Here is a 27,011-nt window from a genome sequence, read left to right as displayed (position 1 = left end):
CATAGCCTAATTATGCTCATTAGATTTGTCTCGCAATTTACAAGTAAACTATGTAATTTATTTTTTATTTCGTCTAGATTTAATACTTCATACATGTAAGATTCTCTTTCGATGTGATAAATTTGGAATTTTGAATTGCGCAACTAAACAAGGCCTTGGCAAAATTGCAGCGGAGAAATAAGTGAGTTCTGTAGAGTGTCAGCATGGCTTTGTCTCTGATTGGAGGTCAGGTATCGCTTCTCTTCTGAAATCTGAATGCTGATCGTTCGTTTGAGTTACGCTCGGCACTTTCAGAAACGCAGAGGTTAGTTAGCCTGTCGCTTGAGTTCGTCGTACGTGCACTTGTGCAGTGGAGGATTGCGGATTGGCAAGCTTGAGGAAACGAGAGGACATGCTCTTGTCGTCAGTTGCGTCCTGTTGAGCACTTGAGCTGAAGGCTTGGTCCAGTCTCCTCGATGGGGCCACGGCGACCCCACGATCTCCAGCGCGAGGGTGCCGTGGCGCGCCATCCGCATCTCCGGAATGCAGCCGCCGTGTGAGGCGACGAATGGCAAGCGTGCTCCGACAGTGCCGTGCCGTCCGCCCTACCTGCTGTGCTCCAACCCGATTTGGCAGGGGAGCCGCACTCCGACGTGCTCGTCGACGGCGGAGTCTCGACGGTCGCGGCCCTCCGTGCACCGTAATGCTGCCGCGCTCCCTTTCTTTCTCCTCCTCTTCCTCGTAGTACAGAGAGCCATGCGATGCGATGCGACGGTGAAAGATGCAGGAGATGTACTTGTGCTGCTCGATCCGATACCAGCATGGTTTGAAGACCTAATGAGATGTGGAGATGAGCAACCCGCCAAGCCGTGCATGAAAACAGCAAGCAATACAGCCAAGTGGCGATAGCCAGCTATGTGCTGCGTCAGTCTCTCCGTCCTCGAGAACTAAAGCAAGGTTTTCTCCCATACGTCCAGAGATAAATATAATCGAGAACAGCAGAACCGAAGCTATTTTCGAGGTTGGAACTTATTGTCTTTAACTTTAACATGATGAGCTATGCTTCTACACTCTTCGTCTTTCCATGAGTTCTGCTCTTGTTACTGAATATTCGTACGTTTGACAGTTTTTCACTCTGTTTACATCCCCCCCCCCCTCCTTTTTGTCTTTTAGGTATGGTGTAGGCGAGGGCCAGTTCAAACAAATTTCGAAAAAGAAATCCACGGATAGAAAACCAAGCCAATCAATTTGAGAGCAAATAATGCTGACTAGTTACCCTTAAATTGTTTATTTTGAATATTAAGCCCCAACGGTTCCTTGTTCAGACATGCTGTGTACAATAATGAGAAACGTATGTATCTAAATTTGTCAAAATGACCTATAGTTTTGAATGGAGGGGGTACCTAATAGCCTAATACATGGAAGAGAAACTTTGTCATTCATGAAACTCAAATATTAGAGACCTCTACCTTGTGCCATTAAAAAAGATCGAAATTATATACGTACCACCGAAATTTTGAAAAGTCCCTTTGTACCCTTGTTTGAAGTTTTTTTAACCTATGTGCCACTTCCATTAATTTTACCTGTAACAGAAGTTAACGTGCAACGAAAAAGACAATTTTGCTCTCATTTGTAAAATGCAGCAAATTTTTGGCTATCTTGCAATATTACATTTTCATGTTGTGCTGAGGGCGGAATTTGTTATACAACATGTGAGAATGTACATTGGCAATAGAGTGAAGAATAAAAAAATGTACAGTGGCATTAGAGTAAGAACAAAAGATTTGCTGCATTCTACGACTGAGGGCAAAATCATCTTTTCCACTTGCTGCGGGTAAAATTGATGGAAGTGGCACATATGTAAAAGAAACTTTAAACAAGGGTACAGAGGAACTTTTCAAAATTTTGATGGTACATATGTAATTTGGATAATTTGTAATGGCACATACGTAAAAGACTCAAAAGATTATGTAAAGCTTTGTAGCAGATTGAGTAAAATTGCTGGATTATTTGGACGACAAGAAATGATCTCATCTTTCAAGGTATACAACCCTGTCTTCAGCACTGCAAGGAAGCTTTCAAGAAGGAACTCGCAATACTTCAGCATTGAGTGAGAGCAAAGCACAAAAAAGTGTCTGGAAGAATGGATCAGCTCCTTTGGCTAATTTTTTTGGTGGCCTGGATTTTTTTCCTTTGTTTGTTGGTTTCCTGAGACTTCTATGTAGAAACGCCCTTTTTATTTTTATCTATATAAATATATATTCAGAATTTGCCTTTTGCTTTGAAACTGGTTGGATCAACCATCCTTATTTTCATCCAAAAGAAAAAGAAATTTGGGAAAAACCTGTTAGAGGTCACAGTATTACTGATATCCGGAACATTAAAATTAAGAGGGTGAAGAAATTCTTGAAAGATTGGTCCCAAAATATTAAAGGGCACAGAAGGAAAGAAAAGAATGATTTGCAAAACGAATTACTGTTTATCGAAATTCTGGAAGAGGATAACTCTCTGTCTGCTGAGTTGCTACAAAGGAAAACAGACATTCAGACAGAGCTTCTTAAGATGTTGGCTGAGGAAGAACAGTTTTGGCACAAGTGATCTAACTCCAAATGGCTTTTAAAAGGTGACAATAATACTGAATTCTTTCATAGAGGGGCAAATGGAAAGAAAAGGAAAAATAGGATTTTCAGCCTGACACAAGATAATCTCCCTATTGAAGGAGATGAGGAGATATTAGATCATGCTACTCAATACTATAAACAGCCTTTTGGGCCCTCTGCACCCCCTTCTCCGAAAATGGACTCAAAACTGTTGAAAAAATGAAGAAAAAGTCTCACATGATGATAATATTTGGCTGACCAGACCATTTGAAATGGAAGAAATTAAGAATGTTGTTTTCTCTATGGAAATGAACACAGCTCCTGGGCCTGATCACATGCCCATTGAGTTCTTCCAATCATGTTGGGACTTCCTGCTATCAGACATTTGGTTTTTGTTCCAAGAATTTCATGCCCACAGACTAGATATAGAAAGATTGAACTATGGGACCATAATCTTGATATCAAAGCTAAAAGAGGCAAATGTGATCCAACAATATAGGCCAATATGCTTACTAAATATAATTTATAAGATTATCACCAAGGCCATGATGTTGAGACTGGAGGGATGCATGAATAAAATAATAAACACTGCTCATAATGCTTTTATTAAGGGCAGAAACATTATGGAAGGGGTTATGTGCTTAAGTGAAATCCTACATGATACTAGACAAAAGAAAATAGAAGGGCTAATTCTCAAGTTGGACTTTGAGAAGGCTTATGACAAAATAAGTTGGAACTTCCTGATGGATTGCCTCAGACAAAGAGGCTTTGATTAGAAATGGTGTTTGTGGATTTGGGAAGTAATGACCAGTGGCACTCTAAGTGTGAAGGTAAATGACTGTATGTGGAGCTATTTCAAATATGGAAAAGGAGTCAGGCAAGGGGACCCTCTGTCTCCCCTCCTGTTCAATATAGCAGTGGATACACTCTCTAAAATGATAGCCCTGGCACAATCAAATAAACTTATCACTGGACTCATCCCTGAGTACATAGAGAATGGAGTGGTCATTCTCTAATATGCTGATGACACAATTCTCTGTCTGGAAGATGATTTAGAGAAAGCTAAAAATATGAAATACCTGTTGTATCTTTTTCAGAGCATGTCGGGTCTGAAAATTAATTTCAATAAAAGTGAGATTATAATGGTGACTGAGGATTTGGACAAATCTAAGGTGAGATGTTCAATTGTGTGATTGGATCCTGGCCTATAAAATACTTGGGAGTGCCAGTTTCTGGATTAAGACTACATGTAATGGACTGGGTTCCTCTTGATGAGAAGCTAGTTAAGAGATTAGATGGATGGAAAGGGAGTGTGCTTTCAATTGGTGGAAGAACTGTGTTGATTAAATCTTGTTTAAGTAGTATTCCCATCTACTGTATGTCAATGTACCTACTTCTAAAAACAATTATTAAGAGATTAGACCGAACTAGGAAAAGATTCTTTTGGCAAGGAGGTGGCACAAAGAAAAAATACTTTCTGGTTAAATGGTCAAGAATTAGCAAACCAAAGAAAAAAGGAGGCCTAGGCATTCATGATCAGAGGAAAATGAATGAGAGTTTGTTGTACAAATGGTGGTGGAAATTAGAGAACAATGATGGTCTATGGCAGCAAATAGTAAAGAAAAAGTACATCAAAATGATACCTATCGCACAGCTGAAAAGAAAACCCACAAACTCTCCAGTCTGGAATAATCTGTTAAAAGTCAGAGACTTATATCGAAAAGGAAGAGTGATGAGAATAGGAAATGGAATGAGTAGAGAGATTTCTGGGCTGATAAATGGTGTGACAAAATTCCTTTAAAAGAAAAATTTCCTACTCTCTTTGCAATAAGTAATGAAATAAACTGTACTGTCCATCATATGGCTAGCAAAAACTGGAGTATTAGTTTCAGAAGATAGCTAGATGAACACAATCAGATAAATCTTAGGAAACTCAAAGATTTAGTTTGTCTTTGCAATGTCTGAGGAGGAGGACAAACCAAAATGGCTCTGGAATAAAAATGGCATCTTCTCGGTTAAGTCTATCTATTCTCACCTGTTTGTAGAAGATCCAGATCTTCCTAATAAAAAACTTTGGAGAGCTAAAATCCCCTTGAAAATTAAAACTTTTATGTGGCTTATCTCACGGAATGCCATACTAACTAAAGACAAATTTTTGAAAAGGAAGTGGCAGGGAGATACTAAATGCCGTTTCTGCCCTGAACTCGAAACCATCTCCCATATGTTTTTTGAGTGCTCCATGGCTAAATTTGTGTGGAGTCTAGTGGCCATGGTGGTTGGCTCAAGTTGCAGACCTTGCTCTTTTGACCAATTCTGGGAATGGGTGCAAAAATACATGCCTACTGGATCAAAATTCCACATGGTGGGTCTGGCCGTAATCTGCTGGGCCATTTGGCGAGCTCTTAACAATATTTGTTTTGAAAAAAAGCTGATTCGATCTCCTACTGAGATCGTTTGTTTGGCCTCATCCTTTCTTGTATTCTGGGCAGAACTCCAAAATGTGGCTGACTGGGCGATCCTGGAAGCGGGAGCTGAAGCTCTCAAATCTGCGGCACTTCAATTCCACCCTCCTACGGCCTCTGCTAATGATACTGGGGTGGTTCTACTACACTGACCTGCTACAATGATCGAGGTCGCCTGAAAAAGCTTGGTCTACTGTCTTGCCTTTGCATCGCTTACTGGCGGATGTGCTTCATCATTTGCTAGCAGTTTCTTTCTGTCTTTTGCTTTGCGGCCGTATACCAGCACTCTGCTGCTGTCTTGTTGGTTTCAGATAGATAGCCTTTAAACTCTGGTAGTCCCCTGCTCGACTCCGTAATGGCCCCGACGCTGGCTTCTTTTGTTCGTGCTACCAAACTTTGTTAATTTCGTTGCTGTGAAATAATGAAATCAGGGCTTTGACCAATTCAGAAGGGGGCTTGAACCCCTCCTGTTGCTTAAAAAAATCGCAGAGATGTACAGGACATGACAACACTCTGCTGTGTTACTCGACGGTGGCAGAGCTGGAATACTGAATAGAAATTTCAAGTTGCTTAAAAGTTTCAGTTTCAACGAGTTCAATACTACGGACCACGACCGATTTATTCAATCAGAAAACTAGCGTAAGTTCAATGGGGGCTCGAACCTCGAATCATGCTGCGAGCGCGCAGGCAGAGCAAATCAGGCTCCGGCTATGAAGGCCACGACGCGGTCCGTGAGAATCTTGGCGTTCTCGCACTCGGGCTTCGGAAGGAAGAAGACATGCTCCTCCCCCTCGGACTCGAGCCACACCACGTCCCCGGGCCACGCGCTGGCCGCCACGGCTTCGTAGTACGCGCGGTCCCGCACGTAGAGCGCGTCCTTCTTCCCGGCGCACACCAGCATCCGCGCGCACCCGAGCTTCACCAGCGGCGGCGCGCCGGGCGCCAGCGGGTTCATCCTGGGGTCGTCGGCGCCGCCGACCGCGCCCGGGCACGCGTACGTCCAGAGCCCAGCGGTGGCCGCTGAAGCGCTCTCGGGCTCCCCCTCGAGGGGCGTGTTCCCGCCGAACCACGGGTGGAGCATGATGGCGCCCTCGATGCGCGGCCCGCCGTTGGCGGAGGCCCTCAGCAGCATGTCGTGCACGATGTTGGCGCCGGCGCTGTCGCCGGCGAGGAAAAGGCGCGCCACGTCGCCGTGCTCGGCGATCCACTCGTCCTCCGCCGACGCCGCCCACTGGAGCCCGGCCCAGGAGTCCTCGTAGGCCGCCGGGAGCGGGTGCTCCGGCGCCAGGCGGTAGCTCACGGACACCACGAGGACGCCCGACGCGGCCGCGAGGGGGTTGACGTAGGTGTGGTACGTGGCGGAGTCGGCTGACTCGAGCAGGAACGCACCGCCGTGGAAGTAGACGAGGACGGGGAGCTTCTTGGACGGCTCCTGGAGCTTCGGGAGGTAGAGGCGCGCTGAGAGGCCGGTTCCGGCGTCCAGGACGACGTCCTTGGAGGTGACCCCGGTGGCCTCGTCGAGGCCGGCGGGGAGGATCGGAGGCCGGTTGAGGCGCTCGATCCTGCCGCTCTTGTAGATGCGGAAGTGCGCCGGGGACTCGACGACCACCTCGTCTGCGGCGGGCTCCATGGACGTGGAGGAAGGCATCGGTGTGGCCTTGGCGGAGATAGTGGCAGGCTTCCAAAGATGATGAGATGGATTTTTTCCGTTAGCTACTGAACCCGGCCAAATCGCTGGAATGCATGGCGTAGAGAAAATCCGACGCTCGGTCCTACCACAGCATGGAATTGCTGCGATCTTGTGGCAAAGAGCATGCATCCGATTGTTGATAAGGGGAGCGATCAGCTCAGCCCCATCTTCGGAGTGAATCGTGACCACACGTGCTTCGGCCTTCGGGCCAGTGCCCAGTGGTTAGTGGTTGAGCATCTCCAACATCTCTTATATAATCTTAGCTAAATTTAAAGTTTTTCAAACTTTATAAAAAAAATAGAAAACCTCCTATAGAGTAGGTAAACCAACAGATGTTTTAAAACTGCACTCTCTATATATTACTAAGGTAGTAGACCCCGCAAGTCATACTCATTTCCTTATCTTCTTCTCCACCTCTCGTCTTACTCCTGATGGGCGAGCTGCCGCACCGCTGCCCTCCTCCTCGCCTGCGCCACAGCCGGCGCAGCGAGGGCGCTCAGGTTGTGCGCCGCCTCCTGCTACCCCTCACCTCCTCCTTGCCAACTCCCAGGCCTCCTGCAGTCGTGCAACCTAGTTGGCACCCGCGCGCGGCAGGGACCCGAGACGGCGGGGGTGGGTGCAGCGCTCAACGGCGGCCAGTGACGGCGAGGGCGGCGCTCGGCGGCGGCCCGGGATGGCAGGGCGGGTAGCGCTCGACGGCGGCCCGGGACGGCGTGTGCGGAGCTCGGCAACTGCTCGAGACGGCCGGGACGGGGGTGGCGCTCGACAGTGACCCAGAACGGTGGAGGCAGCGCTCAGTGGCGGCCCGGGGACGGCGGGGACAGGGGCGGTGCTCGACGACGTGGGCGGCGCTCGCCAGCGGCTCGGGATGGCGGGGGCGGCGCTCGACAGCGTCGACGCGAGACATGCAGGGGGAACGGGCCGCGTGAGGTGCACGGGGGAGCGAGCCACTGAAGATGGCAAGCGGGACATGTCTTCTTTTTTTTGCCCAGCGAGGGGGAGCAAATAGAAAACAGGATAGTTAGCTGAGCAAAATACAGTCTGTTGGAACCAAGATTTGATGAGATTTCTCTTCTTTTAGCTAACTCATCAAGTATACAAGAGCTCTTGGAGATGCTTAGAAGTAAAAAAAATGTTGATCAAATTTATAGAAAATTATACCAAAATCGATAACATCAAATTGTTAAATTCATCTTTAAAATGTCTTGATAACCCAAAACACAACATTTTGGTTCTCACAAACAAACACAACTTTGATTAAAAAAAACTGATCTAATTGTTGTACTATCAGTTCGCTGTATAGCTTTAAAAAAAAAGTTGTGGTACTATGTTTGTTTTGGCTTGTTTCAAGTGCATGTAAAATTTGTATTTTGAGTTGATTTGACTGAGTTTTCAATTGGATTTAGGAAAGCATAATTTCGGACCATCTTTGAACTACGCAAAAATCTTACTAAGGCACTCCGTAGGTGACAGGCGCGTCGCGATCCCTTTTCATAACTTGACCCCACTTGTGAGAGGCGGCAGATTTTGGAGATGCTTAGAAGTAAAAAAAATGTTGATCAAATTTATAGAAAATTATACCAAAATCGATAACATCAAATTGTTAAATTCATCTTTAAAATGTCTTGATAACCCAAAACACAACATTTTTGTTCTCTCAAACAAACACAACTTTGATTAAAAAACTGATCTAATTGTTGTACTATCAGTTCGCTGTATAGCTTTAAAAAAAAGTTGTGGTACTATTTTTGTTTTGGCTTGTTTCAAGTGCATGTAAAATTTGTATTTTGAGTTGATTTGACTGAGTTTTCAATTGGATTTAGGAAAGCAAAATTTCGGACCATCTTTGAACTATTTTTTGTTTTGGCTTGTTTCAAGTGAATGTAAAATTTGTATTTTGAGTTGATTTGACTGAGTTTTCAATTGGATTTAGGAAAGCAAAATTTCGGACCATCTTTGAACTACGCAAAAAACTTACTAAGGCACTCCGTATGTGACGGGTGCGTCGCAATCCTTTTCATAACTTGACCCCACTTGTGAGAGGCGGCAGATTTTGGAGATGCTTAGAAGTAAAAAAAATGTTGATCAAATTTATAGAAAATTATACCAAAATCGATAACATCAAATTGTTAAATTCATCTTTAAAATGTCTTGATAACCCAAAACACAACATTTTTGTTCTCTCAAACAAACACAACTTTGATTAAAAAACTGATCTAATTGTTGTACTATCAGTTCGCTGTATAGCTTTAAAAAAAAGTTGTGGTACTATTTTTGTTTTGGCTTGTTTCAAGTGCATGTAAAATTTGTATTTTGAGTTGATTTGACTGAGTTTTCAATTGGATTTAGGAAAGCAAAATTTCGGACCATCTTTGAACTATTTTTGTTTTGGCTTGTTTCAAGTGCATGTAAAATTTTTATTTTGAGTTGATTTGACTGAGTTTTCAATTGGATTTAGGAAAGCAAAATTTCGGACCATCTTTGAACTACGCAAAAAACTTACTAAGGCATTCCGTAGGTGACGGGTGCGTGCAATCCTTTTCATAACTTGACCCCACTTGTGAGAGGCTGCAGATTTTATTTGGCGAAAGCACCAGTGAAAAATATCAGCATCAAATCAAATTCCAAGTTCGAACGGTGGCAGGCAGGCTGCACACCAGCAGCGCTACCAACCAAGCTAACAGTCAGTTCTCAAAGCTTGCTTTCTTTATTTATTATTTGAGGTGTATCATCTAATATCCAGACGACATTGAAGAAAGAAAATTCGTTGTTGGTATAGGAAGCGCTGCAGCAGACAGCTCTTCGGAACAGGCGTATTTTTCTGCGTTCGTGCACGTCACTTAGCAGAACAGTGCCTTCACCTAATAAGGCTGTGGTTGGTCTAAAGGAAAATGGAGAGGCGTCGTGACAGAATGCCTCAGCAAATTGGCAACTTCCTAAATGACAGAACACACGATTGCTCGTTCAAAAGATGCCCCTTAGTGAATCCGTAGAAATGTAGCCATCTTACTGAAAGTGCAGTTTCCCATTCACCAATGCACTAATAAAGGAAAAAAGTGTATAATTTAAAACCAGCTACAACGAGCCTGTAAGACATTACAAACGAAAAGCATTCTCCTTACTGTACAGCAGAAGTGACCAATGGTGGTACAAAATTGCTCTATGCACTGCTCTACAGAGATCCATGTGCTATTGGACTGCTAGCCGCTGGAGATGGTCCATGAAAACCTGGAAGCTCACATCATCTGTGAAGATTACATCTCCACCAGGGGCGGGATTATCTGAGTTATATGTCACTGATGGATTTAGCTTCGCCAGTAAAAATCGAGCCTGCAGTTTCAGAAGTAATGTTTAGTTCTTTCTAGGGCAAATAATAGCATAGGGAAAGGTATACCAACAGAAAGGTTGGGATGAGACTGCAGTTGAAACATAAGGTTCTATCGATGGAAATGGTAGTTCCTTTTCCTTGGTCAATATTGACCGTTCCCCTAAACCATAATACACTTCATGGTTCAAACACACACTAGAGCACTGGTGGTTAGACATGACAAATGGCTTGATTCTGAGACTGCTGAAACATCAGGGACCTTGAATCAAAGTAAAGGATCACGGGCTTTATTTGAGCATTGATGGCTAGGTGTGACCAACGGCATGACCAAGTCGTTGGATATTAACACTGTTTGGTTGAGATGAGGTTTTGGGATTTTTGGCAACTAAAATTAATACAAGATATTTTTTTAGCAGCAATTGTTGAACACTACATTATTTTCATGCCATAGAACTAGTTATATACAGGCAATGGCTCATTGTTCCTGTATTGTGCAAATACCCCTGAATCCACAACAAGGAGTATTTATCTTACATGCTCAAATGAAAGTTAGGATTACTTCACTAACCCATGAAGGCATGAACTGCTTATTAAAAAACTAGGAATTATCAACCCCACCGCATCGTGTCCAAACAGAACCAAAGAAATTCAAAATGGACAAGAAAAAAAATACCTGAGATCCATATTGATCGCAGACTACCAAACGGGGCACAGGAAACCGCTCCTTTATTATTGAATTAGCTTCCTCGTGTGGAGCTTTTAACAACTGGGCAAACGCCTGAACATTGTACAAGTAAGCACCAGATGACAACTATAGCATGTAATCCGCAATGCACTGTGATCTACCTTGATCACAATAACATAAAAATAATGACAATTTGATTTGATGTGAAGGTGAAGTAATAAACAAAAATGTGTTTGGAAAAGTAATGCACAGGCAAAAAAAGTTTTGTACCTTAGCAGACTAACATTATAAAGCTGTGAGAAGGGTTACCTCGTGACCTTCTTGATCTTGGTAACCAGCTTTTCGCCACTGTGCAATGGTTACCCCATGGAATATGACAACAGTAAAATAAGAATTCAACAAAAGGATCTTGTCAGAAGCAATTGTAGTTACATCCAAGAGAACTGGCTCTGGTCCTGACTGAAATGAATAGGATATAAGTGAAGGCTGAATCATCACAACTGCATTGGCTACATTCTCTCTGTCCAACATCATCCTAAAATATGCAGTTTCATCAGGACTGTTATTGAAAACCTGCACATGAAATAAATAATTAATATCCAGAGATGTAAAAATTTCATATTTTAAGCATTGCTTAATGAACAAAAGGTGAAAAGTGTACCTGAACAAACTGAGAACGCCTCAAATTGAAAATAAACTGAGGAAATATTGATAGACGTGGGGATAAACTGAAGGACGAGGGTGTTTCCTTCCGATAGTCTCCAAATTTAGAACATATACGTATCAAAGCTCGATCAAGCCATCTTACTGGGTCAAAATCAACCTAGAATATGTTACGATATAGAAGAGGAAGAAGATGAGTGAAATTGTCGGTATATTGATATAGAAGAGGAAGAAGATGAGTGAAACTGTCGGTATATTGAGAGAGAGGCCCTTTGGGCAATATATAGAGTACATAGGACACCCCAAACCCTAAAATAGGAAAAGACTAAACTACCCTTGACTCATTTACTCTTATATCCTTAACACCCCCTCTCAAATGCAACGTGAATGCAATGACGTTGCATTTGGAGAGTTAACACTAAGCACTAGACTCAAAAGAAACAAGAAAAAGATACATCCAAGTCTAAAATCTTGATATTGTCGAAGCGCGCAACTCTTGAACATGTCATGTAGATGAGCTCCTCCACAAGAGGGTATTGCCTTCACAAACCAGTACTTGAGCAAATACCTCGAGTCTTCACAAACCAGTACGTCGACTCCTCAAACACGAGCCTTGCTTTGGAGAATTGAACACGACAAGAACAATGAGATGTGTCAAACCAGCCAAAGATAGAAAGCACCACTGCAAGACGGCAAGTGGTGACACAGGAAGGTGATGACGACAAATAGACGGCCATTGATCATGACGTGGAGCAAGACGGCTCCGAAAGGGACCAAGAGGGCATTGTCGCACCAACGATGATGATGTGATTAGCTAAATCGACGGGACTCAGCTAACCATAAAATAAAAGAAAGAAATTGGCTGATCTGACAATATGAATTTTGTGAACACGCACGACTTTGACGAATTGGAGTTGCAATTGGACTTGGATAGACAATGGTTTAGATCATATACTGGCACAACATGGCAAACTGAACATATGGATGGACTTGGATAAATGAACAGTGGAAATATATAACAATATACTATGGATATGCAGCAGCAAGCAGCAAGCAGGAGCACAAGCAAAAGATGGAATGAGGAGCTCAAGATGCAGCCCAACACAAAGGCATAATGCAGGCCCAAATGAAGCGAAGTATTTGGCCTAGAAGCAGCCAAGCCAGTCAGCTTGCCATCGGGAAGGCAGAGGAGCCAGACAGCCACGGTGACTAGCAGTCCAAGGCTCCAAACTGCAGAAACCCCCTGTTCCTCCCCACGGGAACCACGGATCCATGAGAGAGAGTGAGGGGAGCACTCGAGCTGGCAAGATAAGCACCAAGCAGTGGGTGGACGGATGCCCAAGCAGCTCCAGGCGGAGCAGAACAACAGGAGGATGGGATGACGAGCCGCTGCGAGGATGGACGGAAGGGCGGCGACGAATCGACGGCGGCAGCGACGGGCCGCGCCATCTGGAGCTGAGCAGCCTCCTCCTCTTCCCCAGCTTCCCCGCCCCTGCTCCAGAGGCGGCCGCGACTGTGACCGGACACCTCGGTGTGACGGCAGCGAGAGAGCGACGGGCGGGCGAATCAGAGGACGTGCGGCTGCCGGACAGGCGGACGCGCGGTGCTCGTGGGACGGCGCGAGGACGAGCCGCAACGGGCGGCGGGGACGAGCCGCGACAGGGCGGCGCGGTGAAGGACGACGGCGGGCGGCGAACGGAGAGGAAGACGAGCTGCGACGGGCAGCTCCCCCTCTCGACTCCGGTAGCCGGATCCACGACGGGCGGAGCGGAGGGTCGCGACGGCCGACGAGCAGCGGCAGAGGAGGCCGCGACAGGCCACGACGGCGGAGACGATGCGGGGTGGAAGAAGCCACGACGGCGACCGGCAGACGGAGGAGGACCGCGACGGCCAGGACGGGGGCGCCGGAAAAGGGAAAAAAAATAGGTACTGCTGCTCTTCTGCTACTGCGACTCGATCTACGGGTTTGGGGCTACTGGAGATCCCATCCCCGGGAGGGAAGATCGATCCTCCCGGGGACGGTGCAGCGGAGATGAATGAGGGTGGCGAACCGGATCGAAACCTAAAGCTCTGATTCCATGTTACGATATAGAAGAGGAAGAAGATGAGCGAAACTGTCGGTATATTGAGAGAGAGGCCCTTTGGACAGTATATAGAGTACATAGGACACCCCAAACCCTAGAATAGGAAAAGACTAAACTACCCTTGACTCATTTACTCTTATATCCTTAACAGAATAATCCATGACAGGTAAATTTTACATTAAGATGAGCTCAATTACTAAATTTATTGTGCATCCTTCGTGAATCCCTCAACCTATATACTCCAAATGCTGTGTATAGGCAGAAATAGCCAAAAATGAATTGATATTGCCCTTATAAACTTCTGCAGCCAGCTTGACCAAAAAAAAAGTTAATTGTTGTGAGCTGACATAACACTACAGTGACCAGCAATTATTTACAGAGAGAACGTGTGTCGTCAGAATGATCTATATTGATTCAATTCCCATTTCTCATCAAAACAGCAAAGAGACTCATTGTACAACACTACAACAGCTAAAACATAAAGTAAATAACATTTTGCATTGTGCTAAAGTGAAATATGCTGGGGGTACCTCAGTTTCCATCTTAAATGACACCAAGCGTGCCATGACTGCAGCAGCAGCTTCTTGATCAAAGCCAGCTACTAATTCCTACAACACAAATGAACTTGCTAAGGAACAAATACCATAGCTTTGTTTCAAAACTCAAAAAGTGGAAACACCAGGGAAAATGAACGCAGGAAAGAAATAAAAAAACAGGCATAAACCTGCCTTGAATACAGAAAACTTCATTGTATTAACTAAACTATGATGGATAAGTCTTTGCTGGTTAGTCAGCATTGTACCACTGCAGCATCTCTTTGCTGCAGCACATGGTCCTTGAGGGACAGTCTGTACTGGTGGTCTTTGTGGGGCTGCTGCAGCATCTTTCCTTACTGCAGCACGTAGTGGTCTTGCTGCCCCTAGGACAGCATCTTAGAGGACAGCATATTTGACTGGTTAGTTTTAGCTTTTAGACTAGCATCTTAGACTAGTTTGGCATGTGCCTTGGCTGCCTGCACCTGGCTGCCTATAAATATGTACCCACCTCTCCCGTGGAGAGCATGGCATTGTGAGTGTGAATGAAGAAAACCCAGAAAACTTCCCCAACTTGAGTGTCATCCTCTCAGCTCAATGAGAGTGAAAATTGAGCTGCTAACATCTGGTATCAGAGCCGTACTTTCCTGTAGGTTGGATATCTCTTGCTCCTCCCCTTCCCAAGCCGCGGTAGCAGCCCAGCCACCACCACCAGCAACTACAGCAGCAGCAGCCGCCGCTGCAACAGCAGCAGCAGCAGCCGCTGCAACACCAGCAGCAGCAGCTCCGGCTGCCTCTTCTTCCCCGTTCCCTTCCCCCTCTCCACGCAACAGCCCCTTGGAGGCGCGCCATGTCCGACGCACCGTCTCAGCGCTCGGTCGCCTCGAGCGCACGGCGCCAGCGAGACGCCGAGCTCGCCGCGGCAGAGGAGCGCAGGCGAGCGACGGCTCAAGCCGCTGCAGCAGCGGCGAGGGCGGCCAGGCTGGCTGCAGCGGAGCTGGCAGCGGCCAGGGCGGAGGTGGAAGCAGAGGAGGCGGAGGATGCAGCGCGTGCGGCGGAGGTCGAGGTTGAGACCTTGCGCGGCAGCCTCAGCGGCTCCATCGCCGGCGACGCCACCGCCGACGAGGACCTTGAGGAGTTGGAGAGGGAGAGAGCGCGAGAGCGGACCGCGCGGTGGGCAGCAGCCCACCCCGGCGGCGGCGGCCTGGACGGCGGCGCGCCCGGCGGCGGTCCAGGGGCCCGCGCGCCCGGCGGCGGCCTGGACGGCGGCGCGCCCGGCGGCGGTCCAGGGGCCCGCGCGCCCGGCGGCGGCCTGGACGGCGGCGCGCCTGGCGGTGCGCCCGGCGACGGTCCAGGGGGGCCGCGCACCCGGCGGCGGAGGCGGCGCGCAGGGCGGTGGCGGCGCTCCTGGCTGGGGTGCGCGCGGCGGCGCCCCCGGCTACCACGGCCTCCAGGCGGTGGCCAGGGACGTCGGTCCCGGCGGTGGGTGGCCCACCCTCACCAAGACCAACTACGTCGAGTGGGCCGCGGTCATGGAGGTGAAGCTCCAGGTGCGGCATATGTGGGAGGCAGTCCGGTACGGCGACGTCGACTACGATGAGGATCGACGGGCGCTGGATGCTCTCATCGCAGCAGCCCCGCCCGAGATGCAGTTCACACTTTCCAAGAAGCGAACTGCCAAGGAGGCCTGGGACTCCATCGCTGCGGCACGTATCGGCAGCGATCGCGCCCGCAAGACCACTCTCCAGGCACTTCGCAAGGAGTGGGAGAACCTGGCCTTCAAGCCAGGTGAGGATGTTGATGACTTCGCCCTCCGTCTCAACACTCTGCTGCAGAAGGTGGTGCAGTTCGGCGACGACACCTACGACGAGGAGAGAGCCGTCAAGAAGCTCTTCCGCTGCGTCCCCGAGAGGTACAGGCAGACCGCTCGCTCGATCGAGTCTCTGCTGGACCTCTCCACCATGACGATCGAGGAGGCGATAGGTCGCCTCAAGGTCGTCGACAGCGACGAGCCACAGCCTCCCTCGGGAGGCATCTCCATCGGTGGGAAGCTCCACCTCACTCAGGAGCAGTGGGAGGCTCGGCGCGGTGACAGGAGGAGGGGGAAGCCCTCTTCCTCGACTGGTGGCCGCAAGCGCGGCAAGCCGCGAAAGGGGCGCGGAGGTGCCCCAGCCGGGGCACGAGGGCGCGCCGAGGGTGGCGCCCGCGGAGATGCTCAGGGCGGCGCCGCTGACAGGCCCAAGACGGCACGAGACGATGCCTGCCACAACTGTGGCAGGCCCGGCCACTGGGCCAGGGACTGCCCGCAGCGGAGGCGTGGGGGCCAAGCCCACGTCGCGGAGGCCCAGCCGGATGACGAGCCGGCTCTGTTCCTACTCCACGGGGACATGGAGCCGCAGCCGGCGGCACCGCCTGTCACCGCTCTACTCCACCTCGACGAGCCGCGTGCCCGAGTTCTCCTCGGCAACGGCTCCGGCGACGACAGGGTCGATGGCTGGTACCTCGACTCCGGCGCCACGCACCACATGACCGGGCGGCGGGAGTTCTTCTCCGACCTGGACGTCGATGTAGGTGGCTCCGTCAGGTTCGGGGACTCCTCCGCCGTGGAGATCAAGGGCGTGGGCTCCGTGATCTTCACCGCCAAGTCCGGAGAGCACCGGATGCTCACCGGAGTCTACTACATCCCGGCGCTGCGGAACTCCATCATCAGCCTTGGGCAGCTCGATGCGAGCGGCTCCCGCATGGTGATCGACAGCGGGGTCCTCCGCATCTGGGACCACCGTCGCCAGCTTCTCGCCAGGGTGGTTCGAGGGAAGAACCGCCTCTACATTCTCCATGTCGGGGTGGCCCAGCCTCTTTGTCTTGCAGCTCGCAGGGACGACGAGGCATGGCAGTGGCACGAGCGCTTTGGGCACCTCCACTTTGAGGCCCTGAAGCGGCTCGGCGCCAAGGAGATGGTGCGAGGCCTCCCGTGCCTCGACCACGTGGAGCAGCTCTGCGACGTCTGCGTGCTGACGAAGCAGAGGCGGCACTCCTTCCCCCAGCAGGCGAGCTTCCGAGCCAAGGAGCGGCTCGAGCTCGTACACGGGGACTTGTGTGGCCCGGTGACACCGGTCACACCAGGAGGACGGCGCTACTTCCTGCTGCTCGTCGACGACCTCTCCCGCTTCATGTGGGTGATGATCCTCGGCAGCAAGGGAGAGGCTGCGGACGCCATCAGGCGTGCTCAGGCCGCTGCGGAGGCGGAGAGCGGCCGCAAGTTGCGCGTGCTGCGCACCGACAACGGCGGCGAGTTCACGGCGGCCGAGTTCACGGCGTACTGCGCGGATGAGGGCATCCAGCGCCACTACTCTGCGCCGTACAGCCCGCAGCAGAATGGCGTCGTCGAGCGGCGCAACCAGACGGTGGTGGGGATGGCCCGGGCCCTCCTCAAGCAGAGGGGCATGCCGGCCGTCTTCTGGGGAGAGGCGGTGGTGACGGCTGTCTACATCCTCAACCGCTCGCCCACCAAGGCACTCGACGGCATAACGCCGTATGAGGCTTGGCATGGGCGTAAGCCGGCGGTCTCCCACCTGCGGGTCTTCGGCTGCCTCGCGTTCGCCAAGGAGCTTGGCCACATCGGCAAGCTCGACGACAGGAGCACTCCGGGAGTGTTCATCGGCTACGCGGCGGGTTCGAAGGCCTACCGCATTCTCGACCCGGAGACACAGCGTGTGCGCACGGCGCGCGACGTTGTGTTCGACGAAGGGCGAGGATGGGCGTGGGACAAGGCGGTGGACGACGGCTCGGCTCCGACGTACGACGACTTCACCGTCGAGTACGTCCACTTCGAGGGAGCTGGGGGAGTAGGCAGCTCTTCTTCGCCGAGCGTGCCTACCCCGGTCCCCGAGCCTCCACCGACTCCGGCGCCCGCCACACCGGCGGCACCACGCCCTTCAGCTACGACTCCGGCTGCGCCGAGTTCCTCAGCTGTACCACCACAGCCGGCGACGCCGCGCACTCCAGCACCGACAGCCACTCCTCCGGGCACGCCTACTCCAGCACCTGCTCACAGCCCGTTGGAGTTCGCTACTCCGCTCTCTCACGACGAGGAGCGCATCGACGCGTACCACGACGGTGAGCCGCTGCGGTACCGTACGATGGAGGACCTTCTCGGCGATCAGCCGGTGCCGGGACTGGTGCCTCACGACCTGGAGGCGCAGTTGCACCTCGCGTGCGACGACGGCGAGCCTCGGTCTTTTGCAGAGGCCGAGGGACACGCGGCATGGCGTGCCGCGATGCAGTCGGAGATGGACGCGGTTGAGAAGAACCGCACTTGGGAGCTTGCTGATCTCCCTCGCGGTCACCGCGCGATCACCCTTAAGTGGGTGTTCAAGCTGAAGAGGGATGAGGCCGGCACCGTCGTCAAGCACAAGGCTCGCCTGGTGGCACGAGGTTTCGTGCAGCAGGAGGGAGTCGACTTCGACGATGCCTTCGCTCCCGTGGCACGGATGGAGTCCGTGCGACTCCTTGCGCTAGCTGCCCAGGAGGGCTGGCGTGTCCATCACATGGACGTCAAGTCGGCGTTTCTCAACGGCGACTTGAAGGAGGAGGTCTACGTGCACCAGCCGCCGGGGTTTGCGATCCCCGGCAAGGAGGGTAAGGTGCTACGTCTGCGCAAGGCCCTCTATGGCTTGCGGCAGGCCCCGAGGGCGTGGAACGCCAAGCTGGACTCCACGCTCAAGGGGATGGGCTTCGAGCAAAGCCCGCACGAGGCGGCCATCTACCGGCGGGGCAATGGCGGAAATGCCCTGCTGGTGGGTGTCTACGTCGACGACTTGGTGATCACCGGCACCAAGGATGCGGAGGTGGTGGCGTTCAAGGAGGAGATGAAGGCCACCTTCCAGATGAGCGACCTGGGGCCTCTCTCCTTCTACCTGGGGATCGAGGTGCACCAGGACGACTCCGGAATCACACTTCGGCAGACCGCCTACGCCAAGCGCGTCGTCGAGCTCGCTGGGCTCACCGACTGCAACCCAGCTCTCACTCCGATGGAGGAGAGGCTGAAGCTGAGCCGTGACAGCACGGCGGAGGAGGTGAACGCTACTCAGTACCGGCGTCTTGTGGGGAGCCTCCGCTACCTCGCCCACACACGGCCGGACTTGGCGTTCTCCGTCGGCTACGTTAGTCGGTTCATGCAGCGACCGACGACGGAGCACCAGCAGGCCGTGAAGAGGATCATCCGCTATGTTGCGGGGACTCTCGACCACGGTCTCCACTACCCGAGGTGCCCTGGAGCGGCACACTTCGTCGGGTACAGCGACAGCGACCACGCCGGCGACATCGACACCAGCAAGAGTACGAGCGGGATCCTCTTCTTCCTCGGCAAGTGCCTCGTTAGCTGGCAGTCGGTCAAGCAGCAGGTGGTGGCCTTGTCCAGCTGCGAGGCCGAGTACATAGCGGCCTCCACCGCGTCGACTCAGGCGCTCTGGCTCGCTCGACTGCTTGGTGATCTACTCGGCAGAGACACTGGAGCAGTGGAGCTCAGGGTGGACAGCAAGTCCGCTCTGGCCTTGGCGAAGAACCCCGTTTTCCACGAACGGAGCAAGCACATCCGGGTGAGGTATCACTTCATCCGAGGCTGCTTGGAGGAAGGAAGCATCAAGGAGAGCTACATCAACACCAAGGATCAGCTTGCGGACCTGCTCACCAAGCCCCTTGGGAGGATCAAGTTTCTTGAGCTTTGCTCCAGGACTAGGATGGTCCAATCTTCCCACAAGACGACGTGCAAGACTTAGGGGGAGAATGATGGATAAGTCTTTGCTGGTTAGTCAGCATTGTACCACTGCAGCATCTCTTTGCTGCAGCACATGGTCCTTGAGGGACAGTCTGTACTGGTGGTCTTTGTGGGGCTGCTGCAGCATCTTTCCTTACTGCAGCACGTAGTGGTCTTGCTGCCCCTAGGACAGCATCTTAGAGGACAGCATATTTGACTGGTTAGTTTTAGCTTTTAGACTAGCATCTTAGACTAGTTTGGCATGTGCCTTGGCTGCCTGCACCTGGCTGCCTATAAATATGTACCCACCTCTCCCGTGGAGAGCATGACATTGTGAGTGTGAATGAAGAAAACCCAGAAAACTTCCCCAACTTGAGTGTCATCCTCTCAGCTCAATGAGAGTGAAAATTGAGCTGCTAACAAACTAACTATAGCTTGTAAAAGCAAAGTGCTTGAAAATTTACCATTATTAAATTAACAAAAGAAAAGGAAACTTGCCTCCACATTATCGGTGCCAGAGACCCATCTTCTGGATATTGTGGTTGATCTTAATCTCATCATACCCTCATTGTGCTGATAGCTGAATGTGACACCCTCAAGTTAGGCAGACAAATTCATCCAAAACAGAAATAGCTACTTACGTATGATAAGCCAAAGGAAACCAAAAAACTTCTTACTAGGTTAAGAATTGAAAGTAGAACAGATTGCTTGTTGATTGACCAATTGAATCTGGGCCATCTTTTTTTGCAATGTCATATACAAAGCAAAGTGATGTTTTTTTGTCAAGACCGCACATTTTCCAAGCGCTAGTGTTTCCTTGACCAATAACAGTGTCTGAAGACAAAGGACTTTTCTGCGTGACATGACAGCGATATTAGAAATGACAGAAAAACACGCGCAGCTTGTTGTGTGCCTAAATAACGAAGTAGCTATTCAGTGGCCATAGTGTCATACCTTCTCCAGGGAAGTACAAGGTCCAATGATGCCTTGAACCTTGACATCCTTTGAACAATTAATTTCAAGAATACCACTGCAGAGGCAATTTAGCCATATTATAAATCAGAATGCCACCGTTCCACAAAGATACTCTATTACTTCAACATAAAAGTGTTTTCACAATACCCGATTCCTTTTATCTGAAGTAACATAATTTCATGAAAATCACGAGTGACATCTTGGACCATGTCAATGTCCTAAACGACTTACATTTGTATCCAGAGGGAGTATCATGTAAACTAAGAAATCTCAGGTTCAATTATCACAAGTGAAATCTTCCAGTATAGTCTTTCAAAATCTAAACCTGCCATTAGCAACCTACATGGGATCATCTATTCAAGGAATAACGAGACAATGCCTTAACTAACATGCCAACCAGTCAGCTTCAGTTATGGTCAATATGCAAGTGCAACCAAAGCACTAGATGCTATGTTTTAAGCATAGCAATTAGCAGTCAGAGCGATTAGCAGTCAACCACTTTTAAGCAACTGTACAACACCTTGACATGGAAAACAGCTGTGATGCACTGAAACCTTTCAATTGTACTACGAACAACAACATATATTTCCTGGTGTATTGAAGAATGACTAGGTGTGATTCTGTGGTATTCAAAAAAGGGAAATGTGTCAAGTGTCTCTAATGCACCATTCTCAAAAGAGATATAAGGAAACAGTAGCTCTGCCAATTCAGAACTGCATCTTGCATGTATAAAGTTCTAAAAAAATAAAGGTGACCCAGTTCAAGTCCTTACAATTACATTTGATCTTCTATAGAAACAATCATATAAAAGTCATGCTACAACAACAATTAAATTAAGGATGACAAAAGAATATTTACTTGTATGATAGACCAAGGTTGTCATCTGCTGACTGAAAAATGTGGCGAAGTGAATCCTTGAAAACAGAATGACCAAAACTTTCAGCAAGCACAACCATTCCTCCAGTCTTCTCAATTGCAACCTTCATTTCAGCTACTCCTACCTATAAAATCAAACCACAAAGAAGAAATTTATTAGTTCAGAACAAGTAGCCACACATCTCAATTTCACATTTAAAATACTGTGCAGTGGTGCTTATAGTGATCTGCCCACTCAAATTTCTTTTTCATAAGTGTATTTAATTACATTGGGATATTTCTGAGGAGTTAGCTTTGGATAGGAGCGCTTGGAGACTAGCTATCAACGTGCCTGAACCTTGACCTTTATGTCTTTTGGGTTTCATCTCTAGCCTACCCCAACTCGCTTGGGACAAAAGGCTATGTTGTTGTTGTTGTTGTTGTTGTTGTTGTTATTGTTGTTGTTGTTGTTAATTACACTGATTGTTTGTCCTACTACTAGAATCAACTGTGTACACTGTCTTACATGTAAACATTGGAAATGCCTTGTTTCTTAGGTGACCAAATTTGGCAGGTTGTTAATGGATATATCAAAATATTATGCATTGTGATGTTATTGATTTCAATCAGCAATACAGAGCATGTTTTAAATTGCGTGTATGCATGATATACTCTGATGCATAGACACCTGTATGTGATAAAGATGGGGTTTTAGCAAAACCAACAGCAAAAAAAATAAAAAATTACAAAAACAAGTGTAATAATGATGTATAGGCTCATAATAGGATGTCGTCGAAGGAGTTAAGCATGCTCGGCTTTGTCCCTAAAGAATTATAACTTCATACTTGAAAAAAGGAAATCAGTGGCAAACCTGATCTACTGCACAGGCAAACAAATCCAGCACATGCCCTTGGTGCACAAGCTGCTTTGCTATTTGATTGTAGAACTTAACAGCTTTGTCGTATAGTGGTGCCGAGTCTTTATCAAGGTCCTTGTGTGAGCGAATTGGCTCTGATAAGGATTTGGATACAATCTGGAAATTGTGCAAGATAGTCATTCTACTGCACAAGATAGCATTTTACAGGAGCATCTCTGAATCATATAATTACGTGGTACGAAAATCATAGTTGTCACTAAAGCTAAAGCTTAATTATTATCTGTAGCAAGAGCAATGCGAGTTTGTAAACAAATAAACTGGGGCAAGGTGTTATTCCATGATATCACCTAGTGATGTGAGGAGAATTCTGGTAAATGTAATCCAACGTAAGTAGTGATATAAACATGAGTTCGTCATTTCAAGAAAATATACAACAGCGTCTTCTGAAAAAACTTGTACAACAATAGAACAACTATTTATCTTATACTATTACAATATTCCATCATAAATCAATTATGGTTACATCTCATAGTCTAAAGCAGGTGCAAGTACTTATCTTATACTATTATGTGTACTCCAACATAATCCCCAAGCAAATGAAAACAGATAACACTCAGGCATATAGTGAACTATACAGCTAAATAACTGCTCCCAGAATCATGGCTATTAACACTAAGTTAGCATTTTAGCATCTAGCAGACCATTTTGGGGAAATAAGATAAAACCGTGTAAATCTTATATAAAATTTAGAGCATCAGATCCAGATATGTTCAGGTTATGTGAGCATAATCCATTCCACTTCAGAATATGATGTTGGAGAAGTTACAGACAGTAACATTTCTAGCGCTTATAGGAACATATGTTAAATTTCCAGAGAAATATGTAGGTTGTACATCGCTGAAGGAACCTTCCCAATTGGCCCTCTATTAGGCATGTTAATCCAGGAATGATGTACTTAAAGGAACCCAGGATGGCTTTAAAAGAATGGCATCCAGTTGAAAAAATTAGGACTTACAGAACCAGGGCCTTCTGTAGATGGACCACCAACAAATGCCATTATCCTAGCACCTGATCCAGGGACACAAACCCCAAGGAGATTGGCTGCAACACTTAAGGCAACTCCAGTGCACCTTGATGCCCGCTGATCAGCTGGAACAGGCCAAGGGTCCTTTTGCATTTCTTCTATAACCTACAAGTAGTGAAATTTGCAATACTGAACATTGAGGATATATCATATGGTATGAATATGATTATTTTTTATTTTAATGTAACTGGTTCTTAACTGAGTTCAACACAAACTCGCATTCAGAAGCAGGCAGCAGGAACCTAGAGATGCTCTCAGATGAAAGACCATCTCTGGTACCAGCAATCACCCCAGTTGTGGGCATTTTCTTCCCTGCAAAGAAGCACATTTGTTCCAATATTTGTTCTTTGGTGACCTCCTTTGTTCCCTTAAACACATATGCCTTAGGCAACAAGCCAAAACCCAATTCATGAACCTGAATGGACATGTATTATATATGTTACTAAACTAACCAATAAAACATCGAACAGAACAACTATATGGAGCATTAGTGAGAAACAGTGAGCTTTTACCTGCACATACGTTCCAAAAGTAATGAATCCAACAAGGGAATTATCTGGTAATAGCTCAACAACTTGTGCCAATGCAGACTTCAAATAACCGATTTCTTCTTCAATAATGCAAGTATCTACAACAAAAATGAAAACCGGTGGCACTACAGGACCAGTTTCGGTTGACGTCATGTACTCAACGGTGGTATACTGAGGAAAGAGTTCTGCAGGGAGGTTATTTTCTGAGATGGAGGAGTAGTGTTGAGGGAATTGATTGCGCTGAAAGCAGAATGGACAGACCCAGATCTTAGCAACATAGTCAACAATGGAGAAAGGATTGAGGATGGAACGACACATGCGACAGCGAAGAGGTGAGTATGGGAGAACCGGAATATCAGGAATTGACTTCAGAGGTGTATAGATAGCGGAAACAGGAATCACACAGTTCAAAGCCTCCTGCTTTGTGCCTGGAATAACATTCCAGGGCATCCTTATCCCATCTTGTGCCTCTAGGTCAAGGAACTCAGACATCTTCAATGCAGCTGCCTTGTACAACAGTGTATAAGGCTTCCACAATTCGTCCAAAGGAATCTATCCTGCAAATATCAATCAGTAGGGTATGTGAAAACTGGCAGCCATGAACAATAGTTAAAACAGAAACAGCAGACAAAACCCTTAAAGTGGATGCCAATCACAATTCAATCAGCTTAAGTACCACAAGGAACACCGGACACCAGCAAACTCTGTTCTGGAGCTTTGAAACGTTCTCTAACCGAATGTCATCTTATAACTGTGAGACTATAACTGTTGCTCATATAGCAGAATATCCTTTTTAAGTTAAAATGTGATTACCTTGAATTTACAAAATAAAGTGCATAGAACCACATGTTTTGTGGTTGTCCTTTATTTTTTTGCAGAAACATAGGTGCCTTGGCTTAAAACACATAACCCCAAGGGTAATGGTCTTATTGTTTTTACCAAACCCCACCTCAAGAAGACCCAACCTGAGTACCTGACTTGATAGCATGGGCCAATCCCAATCCGTGATGCCGTGTTGGCATGTTGCCTGTGCCACACCTTGTACACCGCAATGTGGCACCACAGGTGGCCAGAAGTGTTAAGGTTATGTGCCACAAGCCAGGATGCATGTGCTCTTTTGCAGCTATGACCTAGTAACAGTGGGCAGTGGATTTTTCGTAAAAATTCTGAGTACAATTATAGTGTTACAATTTCCTGGTCATAAAACCAGGGTTTGAACCTTTTTTTTTCTAATAACTTTTTTGGTATCCCATATCACCAAGTTGTAGATATTGTGAAGATTTATTTGAAATGGTAGACAGTGAAAATGCCAGCACGAAATGAGATTACAAACAAATGCTTAGTGCCTAGCATCATTGGAAATAAATAAAATGTGTAACTGAATTTACACTCAGCCTGCAGATATACACCCCAGAATCAAACCAATAAATAATTATTCTTGAATCCGCAGCTTTGCCCACAGTAAGAGCATTAACGATCAACAAACTTTTATAGATGTATTACGGGCGCATAATTCAATACATTTACCCGCAGCTCGAAATTAAGTCCAAAACACACACACGCACAAAAAGACTCAAATTCCAAACCAGCCTAAGATATCAGAGCTGGAGTTTACGCCTGGAAAACTAACAAGGGCTCATTTCCACTTGTCGATTTGTCGTATGCCAAATCCTACCGCAATTTACCACGCAGCAACCACCCGCATCATGGAAATTTCGAACCGAATCGCCAACAACCTAGATCTCCAAGACCGCGAGCACCTTCTCAAACACGAGTTAGAGAGTAGAGAAGGCGGCTCACCTGTAGCGTGCGTCAAAGTACTGAAGGGGTGCCGGCCCAGCTCCTAGAGCTGGGACGGCGGCGGCGGCGACCGGAGTCGGGAGCCTAGGCTTGCCAGGCGGCTGAGGGCGAGGAGGGCGCCGCGCGATGCGATCGAAAGAGAGCGAGGAGTTGGGAGCCGAGTCGAGACGGCTTTGCAGAGGAGGGAGAAGGGTGAGGTGGCGCAGGCTGCGTGCAGTGGGGCCCGGATCGGCGAGGGAACGCGGGGGGCATCGGACGGACGAGGTCGAGGTGTTGACGCGGTAGCAGGCTGGACGGTTTGGATGAAGGGTGCTGACGTCCCCTTTGTCTTTTCCTTTTCCTTTTGCCGCGGAGGCCGCCAACTCAGTACGTGCTGATGTGTACTCGGCCAATCAATGGGTGCCCCGTCAGACGGAAAACAGCGGGAGGTGAGTCAGATCAGAACGTTGAGCAATGGGAACTGTAACTGTTTGGCCCAAGAAAAGGCCCTCATCGAAAATTCCTCTGGTGCCAATTGACTTGTTACCGGTACCTCTAATCTATACTATGTTCATATAGAATTGACGTTGGTTGAATATTTTGGTTTTGACTGGTACATTGATGTTAGTAGATTCAGGTGCAAAGTAATTTGATTATAGAGCTTGTTTGGTTTAGTACCAAAATATTGACATGCCAAAACGTGGGCATGCCAGTTTTTTCTACCAAAATATCGGTAAGTTTTGAATTGAACTTAGTTTGGTAGGCAGTTTTTTTGGGATTTCAACCTAACAAGTGCCAAAACTTATTGCCTTGCTAACATTTGGCATACCAACGTTTTGGAAGCGAAAGCGAACCAATCAGACCCATACAGCACATGTATACTCAATTTAGAACAAACATTTACATAAATATTGGTATTCAAAGTCTTACTATGAAGACCGTGTTGATGTCGTAATGGTTTATGTGTAAATTGGATCACGCCATTTTTGTTTATGAGACTAAGCTTTCATTCATGCTCTTCCTTGCTATGTTTCTCTTCTGTTTTCGACAAAGCTGATTCATGGGTGAAACCTTAGAAGAAAAGAATTTGCAGCATATGGATCCAAATTTACAAATATTCCCTCTATTTCAA

At 47.9% G+C, this 27,011-nt stretch overlaps 2 protein-coding genes across 4 annotated transcripts; both read right to left on the bottom strand.

The window, feature by feature from the left end:
- Positions 1–5,562: 5,562 nt before the first annotated feature.
- On the bottom strand, positions 5,563–6,950 carry LOC120660899 (2-hydroxyisoflavanone dehydratase-like). The gene has a single exon (XM_039939565.1). The coding sequence runs from the start codon at positions 6,858–6,860 to the stop codon at positions 5,739–5,741; it is 1,122 nt and encodes a 373-aa protein (XP_039795499.1). The 5' UTR covers positions 6,861–6,950; the 3' UTR covers positions 5,563–5,738.
- A 2,759-nt stretch (positions 6,951–9,709) lies between these two features.
- LOC120660898 (protein transport protein SEC23-like) lies at positions 9,710–26,084 on the bottom strand. 3 transcript variants are annotated; one of them, XR_005669760.1, is made up of 15 exons: positions 25,901–26,084; positions 24,083–24,657; positions 23,770–23,985; positions 23,502–23,675; positions 22,481–22,642; positions 21,613–21,755; positions 20,734–20,809; positions 20,457–20,632; positions 20,278–20,359; positions 14,022–14,099; positions 11,406–11,567; positions 11,054–11,317; positions 10,733–10,837; positions 9,854–10,061; positions 9,716–9,771 (listed from the first exon to the last, which is right to left on the bottom strand). XR_005669760.1 is itself a non-coding variant. In XM_039939563.1 (14 exons), the coding sequence occupies exons 2-14, from the start codon at positions 24,590–24,592 to the stop codon at positions 9,921–9,923; spliced, it is 2,289 nt and encodes a 762-aa protein (XP_039795497.1). In that variant the 5' UTR covers positions 24,593–24,657; positions 25,901–26,084; the 3' UTR covers positions 9,710–9,920. The 3 variants fall into 3 exon arrangements, 2 of the variants coding, with proteins under 2 accessions (XP_039795497.1, XP_039795498.1); XM_039939563.1 differs by having other exon boundaries at positions 9,710–10,061; XM_039939564.1 differs by lacking the exon at positions 11,406–11,567 and having other exon boundaries at positions 9,753–10,061.
- Positions 26,085–27,011: the final 927 nt, after the last annotated feature.

Source organism: Panicum virgatum, chromosome 2N, assembly GCF_016808335.1.
Source record: "Panicum virgatum strain AP13 chromosome 2N, P.virgatum_v5, whole genome shotgun sequence".
In the NCBI taxonomy this organism is placed as follows: domain Eukaryota; kingdom Viridiplantae; phylum Streptophyta; class Magnoliopsida; order Poales; family Poaceae; genus Panicum; species Panicum virgatum.
Note: the sequence above shows the minus strand (reverse complement) of the source record. Positions and strands in the feature narration are given on the sequence as shown.